At 38.1% G+C, this 13,326-nt stretch overlaps 1 protein-coding gene across 1 annotated transcript in view; it reads right to left on the bottom strand.

The window, feature by feature from the left end:
- Positions 1-13,326, bottom strand: part of AGO2 (argonaute RISC catalytic component 2) — a 165,807-nt gene that overhangs the window by 31,783 nt on the left and 120,698 nt on the right. The window contains 2 exon segments of the mRNA XM_044003209.1: positions 6,840-6,999; positions 10,594-10,778. Coding sequence (XP_043859144.1) covers positions 6,840-6,999; positions 10,594-10,778 — 345 coding nt within the window.

Raw genomic sequence — 13,326 nt, 5'->3', positions numbered from 1 at the left:
CTGATGGGAACACAGAACTACTATCCAGTAAAAAGTACTGGTTCAGTGGGTTTCACAAGTGGGAACGGAGAGGCAGAATATATTCTATCCTATTATTATAAAGTTGGCCCAGGAAAAAACTAACTCTGGCATTCACTTGAACCTTCTATAGAAGAATGTAGGAAGAGTGGGAGAAGTTTAGAGGCATTTGAACTTGTAAAGAAGGCCAAAGGTAGAAACCTGGAAAAAGAAACTTAGAAAAAACTGAAGAAGATCTAACTGAACTTTCATTTTTTTTTGAGAAAGGAGGAGGAAGTACAAGGAATAAAGTCAAAGAAAAGTAAGGCAGACTAAAGAATAAAGACTTGTAGAGGAACATTAAAGGAGAAAGCATTTGCCTTGGCAAGATAAGGTAAATAAGAAAAGGTAGGTAAAAAGAAATTAGAGGGTAAAACAAATTGGTCTATGAAGAGTAAGTAACTGGTATGGTAAAGACAAGTGAATGGAAGTTAAGTAGGCTTTAGACAATTAAAAGGTGATAACTGGCAGTAAATGTCTTAACAAGGCAGTTATGGGTAATATGTTTGGGTTATAATTTGTTCCAGACTGTCAACATGTAGTTTTTTTTATTTAAATGTTTTAATTTAAACTTTTGAGTTCCAAATTCTATCCTTCCTTTCTCCCTTCCTGAAGCAGTAAGCAATCAGATATGGGTTATACATGTGCAATTATGTAAAACATTTCCATATTATTTTGTATAAGAAGATTCAAATAAAAAGGAAAAGAAGTGAAAGTGAAAAATCATGTGTTCAATCAATATCAGTACTTTGATTCATCATTAGTCCTTTGGAATTGTCAACATGTAATTTTCTTTTTTTTTCTTTTCTTTTTTTTTTTTTTAAGTGAGGCAATTGGGGTTAAGTGACTTGCCCAGGGGTCACACAGCTAGTAAGTGTTAAGTGTTTGAGGCTGGATTTGAATTCAGGCACTCCTGACTCCAGGGCCGGTGCTCTATGCACTGCATCACCTAGCTGCCCCAACATGTAATTTTCAAAAACTCAAGGTTGAAAATCTCAAGCAGAATTTGAAAGGACCTGCACTGGGTATGGAAAAATAGTAATATTCCTTCTATTAACAAATGACTACAATCTATGTTCCAAGTAGATAGAAGCAGTTTCCTCCCAGAAGCTAAGGTGAAGGGACTCTACACCTTTCCACATTCCAGGTTGTTAGGGACAAGAAAATGTTCCCAAAGGAAATGGAGGAAATTTTCTCCTTTTAAGAGGAAAAAGAGAGATGTGAGGTGGAGAGGCTGTAAGAGGCTGAATAGTGTAAGACAGTTAAACAAAGAAGGGAAGGAAAAAGGATAACTGCACAATTAAGAGATGAAAATTAGATTTGAGATTCTTTCTGAAGAGGAAGGAAACGTGTACTCTGAGGAAGAAAAAAGGAGATTGCCATTCAACGGATAATATAGTTAAAAATCATAAAAATCACAGATCTGAGGAAGAAGTAAAGAGAGATGATTCCTTCTTCTTGTTGTTGTTTTTTTTTTGGGGGGGGCAATGGGTGGGGTTAAGTGACTTGCCCAGGGTCACACAGCTAGTACGTGTCAAAGTGTCTGAGGCCGGATTTGAACTTAGGTACTTCTGAATCCAGGGCTGGTGCTTTACCCACTGTGCCACCTAGCTGCCCCGAGATGATTCCTTTTTGAAGGATTTATAAATGGAGACAGCTATTTGTTTACCGGATATGAATAGAAAGATCTGTTGTCTTTCCAGGCAATGAATTCAAGACATAATAAAGAAATCTCCCAAGAGTTATCAAAATAAAATGTACCACCCACCCAATAAATCAATCAATAAACAAATGAAAACAGATAGTATTATGTAGTGTCTACTAGGTGGCAGGCACTAAGCTAAGCACTTTAGAAATATTATCTCATTTGATTCTCACAACTGTGGGAGGTACTTGCAGCTATTATCCTTGTTTTATTATAGAGGAAACTGAGGCAAATCAAGGTTAAGTGAGTTGCCTGTGGTCATGTGGCTAGAAAGTATCTATCTGAGGCTGAATTTGAACTCGGATCTTACTGACTCATGAACTTGTGTAATTATTCCATACTACCAACTGCCTGGTAAAATATAAGCTCCTTGAGGACTAGGACTATTTCATTTTTGTCTTTGGACTCTCTGGGCCCACCACTGTGTTCATGCATAGGCACTAGCTACTTGAGTAAAAGAAAAAACTGACAGCCCCAAGGTGACAGGTTGTGTCTTCCTTACAATTGTGGTCACTGACGTCCAGGGATGCAGAAGAGAAAAACTGATTTGGGAAGTGAAGGGTTATAAGGCAGTGCCTGAGAATGAAATTTAGACTTCTGGACCACAGCTTAAAGTTCATATCGCTGGAGTACAGGTAACAAGGGCTAGTATGAGTGGTTTTGCCCAGATCTACATATCTAATCAAAAATGTTTCAAACTACAAAACGGTAGTGGAGGAGACACAGGTGTTTATCTATCAAGGAAGACCCTAGGGTTGCTACAATGAAGATTAGCAGTTGAGACACCCACTCAAAAGAGATAAAAGCAAAAATAGGAACCAGTAATAAAACCCATGGCCATTTTATGGCTATATAGAAATGCCAATTTCAGGTAACAAACATAAGGAAATATAGTTCTTAATGAATGTACTTTAGAGGACTTCTAGTCTTTTCAGATGAGGAAATTGAGGAATGACTTCCTCAAGGTCACAAAGGTATTAAGTGTCAAGGAAAACACTTAAGCCCAGATCCTCTGTCTATAGCCAAGGCTCTTTCCACTATACTAAGATTCATCAAAATGGTATGAAGCATATGGGTGAAGGATCAATGGAGGGAGAAAGAGAAATTGGAAAATATACCACAGGCCACTTGGACAGAAACAGGAAACAAGTGAGGAATTTGCAAAATATCACAAACCTCAAACAAAAGAAGGATATATAGTAGGAGTGGGGGATTTCAGTTATCCAGATATCCAGAACAAAAAAGAGCAACTAACACTGCCTTGGTTTACTTTTAAATGGCTTTTGACAAATCAAATCTATAATAAGAAAAGAGAAAACTTGAAGGAAAGCATTTCTTAGGGCTGATGGTGTGATAACTGACAACAGAGAGAAGTAAGATATATTTAATTCCTATTTTGCTTCTTTTCCATGGCAAGGAGAATTACCTCTAAATTGGAAATGACCAAAAAAAAAAAAAAAAGCTAAGAGGGAAAACCTGATATAGGTATATTTTCCTACATAATACAGTAATTACATATAATAATAATAATAATAATAAAAACAACAACTGATTGCCATTTATGGAATTCAAGCTACCTAGCCAGTCCTCAAATACTGAAAAGAACTGTATGATATGATTTTCAAAGAAAGGGAAGAGAGCAGAGCTAGAGAACTTGAATTCAGTTCCGAGAAAATTTATAGATTAGATCGTGGAAGAGATGATGAGTAGATTATTCCTCAAAAAGGAAATAGTGTTAACAAAGGGCGTGGCTTCACCAAAAATAGGTCATGCCAAACTAACCGTATATTCCTTTGTGCCCCAACAGGGTTACTAAATTAGAAGAGTACAATTCTGTAGTTTACTTAGATTTCAGAAAAAAAAATTTGAAATGACAGAAAAAGAAAATGACAAATGCTAGAGGGGATTCAGAAAAAGAGGTACACTATACATTATTGGTGGAGCTGTGAACTATACCAATCATTCTAGAGAACAATTTGGAACTATGCCCAAAAGGTTACAAAACTCTTTAGCCAAACATTATCTCCAATACGTCTATCCCCCCAAGAAGATCAAAGGAAAAGGAAAAGGGCCCATATGTACAAAAATAATTATTATAACAGCTCTTTTTTGTGGTGGCAAAGAGAGGTGGAAATCGAGCTCTTGCCCATCAATTGGGGAAAGGCTGAAAAAGTTATGTCGTATAAATATAATGGAATTTGTGCTATAAGAAATGATGGGGGGTGGGGCGCAGCTAGGTGGCACAGTGGATAAAGCACCGGCCCTGGATTCAGGAGTACCCAAGTTCAAACCCGGCCTCAGACACTTGACACTCACTAGCTGTGTGACCCTGGGCAAGTCACTTAACCCCCATTGCCCTGCAAAAAAGAAAAAGGGGGGAAAAAAAAAGAAACGATGAAGGGAGAGTTTCAGAAAAACATGGAAGATTTACCTGAACAAATACAAACTGAAGTGAATAGAACTGATGTAACTGATCAACATGATTATCCACCACAATATCATGACAAAAATGCCATCCCTCTACAAATGGAGAACTGTTCGACTCAGATTGCAGATTAAAGCATATCTTTTCCTATTAATTTTCTTGCCTTTTTTTTGTCTTTCCAGAATGTGGTTAATGCAGAAATATGTATTACATAGCTATATATGTATAATGAGTACCATATTTCTTACTTTTTTCAATGGGTGGGTGAGAAAAGTTTATTTTTATTTATTTTTTATTGGGTTTTTTTTTTGTGTGTGTGTGTGTGTGTGTGTGTGTGTGTGTGTGTGCTTTATTCACTGCGCCACACAACTGCCCCCCAAAAGTTTAGTTTTTAAAAAGCATTTGATGTGGGGCAGCTAGGTGGCGCAGTGGATAGAGCACTGGCCTTGGAGTCGGGAGTACCTGAGTTCAAATCCAGCCTCAGACACTTAACACTTACTAGCTGTGTGACCTTCGGCAAGTCACTTAACCCTAATTGCCTTACTTAAAAAAAAAAAAAGAAAGAAAAAGCATTTGATGAAATACCTCATGTTATTGCTGTGAGAAAAAACATGGGTTAGAAAGTAATACAATTAGATCATTGAGAATTGCTTCAATGGAAAAAGTTAGGGCTTGTGGTTCAAAAGCAATTTGACAGAAGGTCTCTAATGGAGAACCCTAGGGATCTAGTCTTGGCTCCAGGATGTTTAAAATTTCTATCAGGGAATCAGACAAATGCATACATATCATCCTTATTAAATTTACAGATGATACAAAGATATAAGTGATAATAACAGACTAGATAGCACTTGGGATTTTCATATGATAGCATTCAACTGTCAATTTTTATGCTGAGTCTATACTTGGGTTCAAAACATTAACTTCATAAATACAGGGTGGACAAGGTATAGTGAAACAGTGATTTGTAAGAAAATGACGTGGGAATGTTAGGGAACAGAGTTCAACGTGAATCAGCAGTATGATGTGGTAGCAAAAACAGATTTTAGGATGCATTAAGAAAAGCACAGCTTCTAGGAATAAGGCAATAATACTCCTGTACTCTAAATAGGCAAGAACACATTTAGAGTACTGTGTTCAATTCTGATATTAAGTTGGAGAGCACAGATAAGAGGGAAATAAAGATATTGAACAGAATCCATGTCATGAAAATCAGTTCAAAGACATTTTTAGGTTTAATCTAAAGTTGAGTAGACTCAGGGAGACATAATAGCTATTTTCAAGCATATGAAGAATTATTATGTGAAAGAGACATCAGACCTCTTTGGTTTGGACCCAGAAGAACCAGAAGCAACGGGCAGAAGTTACCAAGAGGAAAATTTAGGCTTGATGTTAGGAAAAATTTCCTAACAATCATATCTAGGTAAAAGTGAAGAATCAGAGGGTCTTAAAGAAGAGGTTGGATGACTTCTTGTAGAATATATTATATTGTGGGGATTCCCTCTGGGAGTGAGTTGAGTCCAACTCAAATTCTATGATTAATTTTGAATTATTTTTTTAACCTTATGTTCTAATATTACCTGCCCTTCTCCACTTTACATCAATCCTATTTGATATACACAATACTGAAATAAGAACCTAGGACACACGAGTGACTGAAAGTTTATAGGACTACAAATAAAACATTTATTAAATACTATATACACACACAGCATGCATATGGCACTGTGTTTGACACTTGGAAAAATACATTCAGGTAAGAAACCCATGATGTATGATATATGCTGAATATATTAAGGAGCTGCACAACAAATGAGAGGTCTGAGGAAGGTTAGGGATTGAAAAACAGGGCAAAATATTTTTTATCTCTTTCATAATAATGTGGATAATCCCTCCACTAATGTAGAAGTCCTTCAGTGCGTTAGTAGAAAGGCTTTAAAAATGGCTATGGCCGGGGGCAGCTAGGTGGCACAGTGAATAGAGCACCAGCCCTGGATTCAGGAGGACCTGAGTTCAAATCTGGTCTCAGACACTTAACAATTACTAGCTGTGTGACCCTGGGCAAGTCACTTAACCCCAATTGCCTCACCAAAAAAACTAATAATAATAAGAAGAATGGCTATGGTCGGGGCAGATAGGTGGCGCAGTGGATAGGGCGCCGGCCCTGGATTCAGGAGTACCTGAGTTCAGGTCCGGCCTCAGGCACTTGACACTTACTAGCTGTGTGGCCCTGGGCAAGTCACTTAACCCCCATTGCCCCTCAAAAACAAAACAAAAAAAAACAAAACAAAACAAAAAAAAAAGAATGGCTATGGCCAAAAATATTTCTCACAAATATGTTTAACATGATTGTAATGTATAACCTATATCAAACTGCTTGTTGTTCTCATGGGGGGGAGGGTAAGGAACTGGAACTCAAAAAAATGTTTACATGTAATTGGAAAAATAATTAAAATTAAAAATAAAATTTAAAAACAAAAACAAAAATTCCTCACAAGATACCCAATGGTACTAATAAGCTTCAAAGTCATTGAAGATTTCCCAATTGGTAGGTAACAACTGTTGGAGCTTACATTCCATTACTATTACAGCCTTGTCAACATCATGAGAAATCAGAATGCATACGACATTTTTTTTTTTAAAAATCCACCTTACCTTCCCTGGGGCAGTAAGATGTTGTTCACTCCTCCTAGCTTGACATTGATCTTTAAACAAAGATTTGACAGTGTCTGTGGTGTGGTTCTCTGTACATTTTTCATCTGAACACACTGTGTGGCCATGCCAAGCACGGTGTCCCCAACACGTTTTACTTCCGCTATTAAAGGGAAAAGTAAAAGCACATGCCATCATTATCTCTACAGATTACTTCATTAGCTTTATATATTATTACCCATCTACAATGAATGTAAAGTTGACTCGGTCAGGTGGAGCTAGAAAAAGACATCTAAAGAAGGATCAGATGAAGTAAGTTGTTCAAGGTTACAGGGCTGATGAAAGGCAGGGCTAGAATTTAAATCCAGGTTGTCTGATTTTAATTTCAGGGGTCTTTCCACTCAAGGCCACATTTAACAATTGTGGTCCAACAGCACAGTTGCATTATGCATGTATGTACTCATATGTGTACATATGTGTGTATATATCTAGATCTATCTACCTCTATCAAGATTAGTCAAAACTAATACTGGGGAAAAAACCCACTATTGCTGGTTATTTTATACCACTGAAGTCGAATTACAATCAAATGCTTAAATACCAAGAAAAAAATACCATCACCCTTGAAATAAAAGCATAAAACCAAGACATTAGTCAAGACTTAAAGAGAGCTATCTACATACCATTCATCCCCCTGTAAATGACTTCTGCCTTTTCCAATGAAACATCTGGCAAACAAGTTCTTTGAAGAATGATAGCAGGCAAATAGCAAAGAGAGCCTAAATAAGACATATTTGCTTCTTGCCCTAAAGGAATTCATTCACCTGCTGCTCAATTCCCAGTCTCCTTCAGTACAACCATGATAATTAAAGTTTATGTTTATGTAATGTTCTCACATTATATTCTCCTTTTCTCCTCAGAATAACATTGTAAGGAAAGGAATGTGTATTATTATATCACTTTCATAGATCAGGAAACTGAGATAAAAAGTTAACACATCTGGGCAATGGCAGAACAAACATTAACTCCTATATCTTCTTACTTTCCCCCCTCATCTCTTTTCATATCACCACGCCTTTTTGCCCTATCTTGTCTAAAAAGGGAAAATGGGGGCAGCTAGGTGGCACAGTGGATAGAGCACCGGCCCTGGAGTCAGGAGTACCTGGGTTCAAATCCGGCCTCAGACACTTAACACTTACTAGCTGTATGACCCTGGGCAAGTCACTTAACCCCAATTGCCTCACTTAAAAAAAAAAAAGGAAAATGAATAGATCTCAAATTAAATGACAGCTGGGAAAAAGGGCAGGGGGGGTGGGTGGGCCACAGCTAAGTGGCACAATGGATAAAGCACCAGTCCTGGATTCAGGAGGACTTGAGTTCAAATCCAGCCTCACACTTAACACTTACTAGCTGTGTGACCCTGGGCAAGTCACTTAACCCTCATTGCCCCACCCCAAAACAAACAAACAAATAAATGAATGAACGAATGAATAAATAATAGCTGGGAACAAACATAGTTCTTGGAGTGACTCTCATTTGCTGACCAAATAAAGTAATAAGAATTATCTTTGTGCCTGAATCAAGGCCCCTTGTGTGGGGCCACAGATGAAGCCAAAAGGAGAATTTTGCTGCATGTGGTTAAACCTTTATGGGAAATATTCTCCTTTTTAACTCAGAGGCTATATGGTTATACTCATATCTGAATAAGAAACCAGTCTATGACACATCCTATAAGTAGTCATCCAGCTTTTGCATAAAAGCTTCTAGTCCAGGAGAGACACCTAACTTCTAAAAATTCAATTACAGACTGCCCTTGGGCAATGTGGCAAAGCCTAGTGAGACCTCCAGAATCATGTTTTAAAATATATAACATAAAAGATTATCAAAGAAAACAATAACATTGAAATAGATATTTTAAAATGTTTTTTTTAAGTTTGTAGATTCTAGGTTAAGAACTCCTACTCTAAGTCAACCCCTTACCCTTTCATTTTACAGAGGAGAAAAGTAAAGCTCACTGAAGAGGGTCACAAGTAAGTTGGTGGCAGATCCAAAACTCAAACCTAGGTCCAGACTATTCTACTTTGTCCTTGTTATTATTCTGGGGCAGAGAACCCATAACTGCCTTTTAGAAAGGAAAGCAGAGTGACAGAATAGCTTAAGAGCAGGAGACCTGAATAGAAGTCCGATCTCTGACACATGCTGGCTATGCTAGCTTTCGCCATGATAACAAGCAGGTTGTTACCAAGAAAGAGCTTTGTAAATCTTATGACCCAATGACTCCTCTGCCTGTTGGGCTTCCTTGTCACTGGGCTTTTTATGCAAGTGCCCTGAAACAAGAAAACTTGTCCTTCCTAAAGCTCATTTACCGAAAAAGGGCAACTTTTTTTCTTCCCCATGACTACCAATTTTTGAGAATAATTTGTATAGTGTTTTGTTTTGGTTTTTGAAAGTTAGGGGTAAGTGATTTACCCAGTGTCACACACCTAGCTAGTAAGTGTCTGAGGTTGGATTTGAACTCAGGTCCTCCTAACTCCAAGGCCAGTGCTCTATCTAGTGTGGCCACTTAGCTGCCTACTTAAAGTATTATCAACTGTTCTTTTGAAGAAAGTTTGTTAAAATTTTCCAGTAAGTTCATCAGGACTAGGAGGTTTTTCTTTGTGAGTTGCTTTGTAGTGAATCCATTTCCTTTTCTGAAAAATGATCACTCAAGATATCTCTACTTAGTAGTGTTAGTTTCAGTAGCTTATTATTATTATTATTATTGGTGGTGAGGCAAGTTAAGTGACTTACCAAGGGTCACACAGCTAGTAAGTGTCAAGTGTCTGAGGCCGAATTTGAACTCAGGTCCTCCCGAATCCAAGGCCGGTGCTTTATTCACTGCGCCACCTAGCTGCACCCAGTAGCTTATATTTTCAGTTCTCAGTTTTGTGGACATATTCATGTCCATGTGAGAGGCTCCGATAATTCTTTTTATTCCTATTGCTTTTTTTGTGATTTTACCTTGTTTACTTTTTATTCTGTTGATATGATTTTCTGCTGTCTTCTTTTTAACCAGGTTAGCTAAAGGTTTATCCATTTTGTTAGTCTTTTCAAAGAACCAGTTTGAGTTGTTTGTCATTTGTGGCCTTTTCTGTATCCAACTTTTTTTTTTTGGTGGGGCAATGGGGGTTAAGTGATTTGTCTGAGGTCACACAGCTAGCGAGTGTCAAGTGTCTGAGGCTGGATTTGAACTCAGGTCCTCCTGAATCCAGGGCTGGTGCTTTATCCACTGTGCCACCTAGCTGCCCCCCAACTTATTTTTTTCTATTCTAATTTTCAAGGCTTCTTCTTTTGTATGTTTGTTGGGGTCTTAATTTTTAAAAATACATATTCACGGGGGCAGCTAGGTGGCACAGTGGATAAAGCACCAGCCCTGGATTCAGGAGTACCTGAGTTCAAATCCAGCCTCAGACACTTGACACTCACTAGCTGTGTGACCTCAGGCAAGTCACTTAATCCCCATTGCCCCACCAAAAAAAAAAAAATACATATTCACTTTATCAATCCTCTCTTTTCCCATGCTAATGCATGCTTCCTTAGAATCTAAAATTGGATTGTGATGCATTACTTTAAACAAGACCATCTTCTTTTAGAGATAAATAGCAAAAAACCCAAAACAAAACAAAAAACCCCCACAAACAAGTTATTGTTCCAATGAATAGTTAAAACAGGCAAAATATTTTTGAAATACAAGGGTGAAGGATCCCTGAATACTCACCATAAACAGGGGTTTTGCCAGGAAGAATGACCACTACTAGCTGCAGTCCAGCATATGTATTCTTTAGGTGCCTGAACATAGGTTCGACACTATCAGCTCCTTGGGCATATTTGCAGAAACATGGCTGACCCTGGATTGGCATTCCTGCATCTCTTGAAATCTTCCTGAGTTGTTCTGTGAAGGACCTAAGGGAGAAGAATGGTCATACTAAAAAACTAAATCAAAATTATATACACACATAAATTAATTATGATATGAATTATAATAGAATTAAATATATATATATATATATATAGCACATTAGATATAGATATTTAAATCAAGATCCTTTCTTTTGGCATTTCACTAGATGTCAATCAATTTAGTTTTAGAAAGACCTACTTGGGAGAGTAATTTGATATAACAGTAGTGCCCACTCAAGCAGTACCCAAATGGCCAAAGCAAGGGATTAAAATTGACCTCCAAAAGTTAGATGATAAAAATTTACAGTAGCCCAATCATATCACATACTCACAGAATTGGAGAGGACAGAAACCCAAAAGTCCAGCCCCATCCAAATCAGAAATCCAATTTTTTAACCTCAACAAATACAGCTTTAGCCTTAAGACTCTCAGTGATGTGGAATATTATTGTGCCACTAAGAAATGATTAAAAAAAAAAAAGGGGCAGCTAGGTGGCACAGTACATAAAGCACTGGCCCTGGAGTCAGGAGTACCTGAGTTCAAATCCGGCCTCAGACACTTGACACTTACTAGCTGTGTGACCCTGGGCAAGTTACTTAACCCCAATTGCCTCAAAAAAAAAAAAAAAGATAAAAAGAGGTTGTTTCCGAGGAAACTGTTAAATCTTTCTATTGATTGATGGAGAGCAAACTGAGCAATAGTGGGAGAACAATTCTGTAACAATAACAACTTTAGGGGCAGCTAGGTGGTGCAGTGGATAGAGCACTGGCCCTGGATTCAGGAGGACCTGAGTTCAAATGCGGCCTCAGACACTTGACACTTAACTAGCTGTGTGACCTTGAGAAAGTTACTTATCCCCAATTGCCTCACCCCAAAACAACAACAACAACAAGAACAACAAAAAACAATAACAACTTTAAAGACAAAAACTTTGAAAGTTGTTAAAAACCCTGATCAACATAATTATAAACCATGAGTCCAGATGACTGGAGATGAAAAATGGCACTTATCACCTACCAAAAGAGGTGATAGGACATATATACTTTCTGATAAGGCCAATGTGGAAATGTTTCGTTGGAATAGAGGACTTTATTTTTTGTTTATAATTTGCTCAATGTGAGAGTGGGAGGGAAAGAATAAAAGAAAAAAAAAATCCTAATGGAGAATTCTTTATTAAAAGTAACCCACGAGGCATCTAGGTGGCGCAGTGGATAGAGCACCGGCCCTGGAGTCAGGAGTACCCGAGTTCAAATCTGGCCTCAGACACTTAACACTTAACTAGCTGTGTGACCCTGGGCAAGTCACTTAACTCCAATTGCCTCACTAAAAAAAAAAAAAGTAACCCACTATTCTTTTTGATAGTTCAAATAATCAAGATTTTCCTAATGTTGAGCAAAAATATGTCAAAGGATGTCATCAGAAAAAAGTATGGGGTGGCAGTTAGGTGGTGCAGTGGATAAAGAACTGGCCCTGGATTTAGGAGGACCTGAGTTTAAATCTGGCCTCAGAAACTTGACACTTACTAGCTGTGTGACCCTGGGCAATTCACTTAAGCCTCATTGCCCCACGAAGGAGAAGGACAAGAAGGAGGGGAAATGGGAGGAGGAAGACTGGAAAAGAAGTTGGGGTAGTCATGTAATGAGAAATATACTTAGGCAGCCACTGTTCTTGTTCCTTAGGTACCTATGCAATGTCAAACCTCCAAATGTTGGAAAATTAATGGGAGGAATGAATAAAAGACATTTGGAACTATAAGGTATGGATAGGCTGCATTACTAGAGGGAGTACCCTCATTGGTGAGATCACAGACTCATAAAAATATTATACTGTATATAAGCATAGAGTCTTACACATTTGTACATGTGTATACTGGGGGATGGGGAGGAGTGAGGAAAGGGACCTGGGATCTAATTAGCATGGGCTGCTCCTGGGGTGAAAACTCCATCTTTTAATGCAATTGGCAACTCCTCTGTAGCTTCTAGTCAAATAGGAGATGACTACATGAATTGAGAGGTTAAGCGACTTACCAGTGGTCAAAGATCTAGTCTGAGTCAGAGACAAGAACTAAACTCAGGCTGTTCTGACTTCAGGTTCAACACTCATATTTACTACTCCATGCTAGCTCTCACTTTGCACACAGTACTCATCTTAATGTCTGTTGAATTACTTAGTATTAAGAAGTTTCATTTTCAAAATGCTTAACTAGTGTGCAATTTAAGATTCTAAATGTGGATTCTAATCTGTTCCCCCAGTTTTGGGGGAAACTGACTAAAATCACTGATAAAATGAGTTTAGGTTTTTAAGGGTTTATTGAAAAATAGAAAGAAAAAGATTGAGAACAGAATTCCAACAGCCTGGCATTCCTATCTTTCCTCAAATTTCCTGTGAAGTCCTCTGCCGCCGCCACCACCATCAAGTCAGGAACCCAAAACCCCCTCCGCGCAGGCTCCCTCCCCTCCTTCCTGTCTCCTCCCAGAAAATAGGAGGCTCCTCAAGTTGATTGGCTGGTAGCCTTGATAGACAGCACCCATGAGTAAACATCATTTCCTGA

This window comes from Dromiciops gliroides, chromosome 1 (assembly GCF_019393635.1).
Source record: "Dromiciops gliroides isolate mDroGli1 chromosome 1, mDroGli1.pri, whole genome shotgun sequence".
NCBI classification, from domain to species: domain Eukaryota; kingdom Metazoa; phylum Chordata; class Mammalia; order Microbiotheria; family Microbiotheriidae; genus Dromiciops; species Dromiciops gliroides.
The sequence above is the reverse complement of the archived record's forward strand: the minus strand, read 5'-3'. Positions and strand labels throughout refer to the sequence as shown.